The sequence below is a fragment of the Monoraphidium neglectum genome, assembly GCF_000611645.1.
Source record: "Monoraphidium neglectum strain SAG 48.87 unplaced genomic scaffold scaffold04400, whole genome shotgun sequence".
NCBI classification, from domain to species: domain Eukaryota; kingdom Viridiplantae; phylum Chlorophyta; class Chlorophyceae; order Sphaeropleales; family Selenastraceae; genus Monoraphidium; species Monoraphidium neglectum.
Window position 1 is genome coordinate 2,472 of NW_014009229.1, and position 2,074 is coordinate 4,545.

The following is a 2,074-nucleotide window of genomic DNA, read 5'->3' on the forward strand; positions in this document are numbered from 1 at the left end:
GCTTAAATGCTATAGATGATATCAATAGGCCAGCCACGTGGAATTAAGCCTTATAAGATGCATGATATGGTCGATCACAACAAGTATCGCTGTCTGTGTGATCATTGTGTCTGAGAAAAGTGTGCACGAAAGTGCCTGTAGATCAAGGACAAAGCAGTTGAACTTATACAGAACGCCAAGGCGCGGAGCGCAGGGGGAAGAGGGCAGCAAAGCACTGCGGTGCGCAGCGCCGCGCACTGCCGCAGCTGCTCCCGCCTTGTCGCCATGGCGGGTGCGGCGGGGGCCAGGCGCAGGGCCGAGTTCAACTTCTACCTCAGCTGCGACATCAACCTGCAGGTGGGATGGGTGGTAAAACCAGCAAGTAGGTCTCTGTAGATGCTGCAAGTGCACGCCTGCACTGCTCGCGCTGCTGTGTCAACTCGATGGCGTCGCGCCCGCCATGCCACACGCGCAGGTCCAGCTGCGCGTGAGCGGCCTCTACGGCCTCCTGCCCGCCTTCCGAGCGCCCGCCGCCTCCGTTTGCACCAGCGGCGGCCCCGGCCTTGCCGGCCCGGCGGGCCCAGGGCCGTCGGCGGCGGCCGCGGCGTTTATTGTCGCGCGGCTCGTGGCGGGCGCGGAGGAGCTGGGGATCGAAACGAAGACCACATACGCCGAGGCTTCCCTCGCCGGCTGCAGCTGGGACGAGCATCTCACGCTGTGCCTGAAGGTCGGCTTCGCCGCGGCGACGCTCACTCCTTGTTTGTATTGCTGCCGCACGCGCGCGCGCCCGTCGCCCCAGATCCGTCGCCCCGGCCGCCGCGGCCCAGTGGGCATGCACGCACTCTGGCCGCTCACGGGGCCTGCGGCGCACGGCCGGGGCCTCTCTTTCAACATGCCCCCCTTACCTACCCGCACCATACGCATCGTTCATGCGCCTGCAGTACCGCGACCTGCCTTGCGATGCCCATCTGGTGCTGGGCGTCTGGCAGGTGGGTGGGGCGAGGGCATCAACAGCGGCAGACAGAGGCGCCAACGCTCGCCGTGCGGCCATCGGTCTTGCTGCAGCTGCCACCGCCAGCAGCCGTCGATTCATCGCCCGCGTCACACGCGTCCGCGCCCATGCACGGCCGCGCGAGCGGCTCACGTGGGGCCAAGGGGCTCTCCCCGCCGCCTGCTCGTGCCCACGTGCGCAGGTGGCTGAAGGGCGGGGCGCCGCCTTGGTGGGGTCTGCGGCGCTGCCCCTGTTCAGCAAGAAGGGCCGCCTCAAAACGGGCCCGCAGCAGCTGAAGGTGCATGAGGGCGCAGACGTCCTGCTGGGCGCCAGCGGCGGCGGGGGCGGCGGCAGCGGCGCTGCCAGCAGCAGCGGCGGCGGCGCGCTCCCCGCGTCAGAACCCGGCCCAGCCGGGCGCCGCGGCGCGCCTTTGCTGCTGCCCGCGGCCCTGCTGGCCGGCAAGCCTCGGCTGGGGGCGCGGGGGGAGGTGGCGCAGCTGTCCCACCTGGCGGCGCTATACGCGCGCGGGGACATACAGCGGTGCGGCTGGCTGGACGCGCTGACGTCACAGGTGCGCCGCGAGGCGGAAGCCACCGGCTTTCAATAGCATCGACCGGGTCAGCCAATGGCCAGGGGTACCATGAGTGCGCACCGCTTGAAGGACAGTCGGTTCGTGTAGCTGACCCTGCACTTCCAGTTGTCTCGGTGGTGGGGCTGCCTTCCGCAATTCCAGTGCACCGATCGGCTTGAAATCATGCATACAGCCACTCTCTGCAGCCACGGCATCCGTGCCGCGGCGCCCCCTCGGCCGCCTGCGCGGCGCGCTCCAGCCGACTTCACCTCCCCCCCTCCACTCGCCACGCCCCGGTCCCCCCACCCCCGCCGCCCCAAGGAGCTGGCGCGTGTCCAGTCCTCCGACCTCACAGCCGCGTGCGGCGCCTGCGACCTGCGCTTGTGTGTGGAGATGCCAGCGTTCCCGCACGCGGTGCTTTACCAGCAGCTGCCCAGCCTGGCCGCTGTCGTCGCCGCCGCCGCCAAGAAGGACGGCGCCGCAGGCGGCGCGGCCGGCGGCAGCGTCGGGGGCGGGGTCGCGGCAGGGGTCGG

The 2,074-nt window shown here is 69.6% G+C and overlaps 1 protein-coding gene across 1 annotated transcript; it reads left to right on the plus strand.

Moving 5' to 3' along the window:
- Nucleotides 1-264: 264 nt before the first annotated feature.
- MNEG_14320 (VPS34-like PI-3-kinase) lies at nt 265-1,577 on the plus strand (the record flags this gene model as incomplete). The annotated part of the gene is made up of 4 exons (XM_014037208.1): nt 265-336; nt 455-706; nt 921-968; nt 1,173-1,577. The coding sequence occupies 4 exons, from the start codon at nt 265-267 to the stop codon at nt 1,575-1,577; spliced, it is 777 nt and encodes a 258-aa protein (XP_013892662.1).
- Nucleotides 1,578-2,074: the final 497 nt, after the last annotated feature.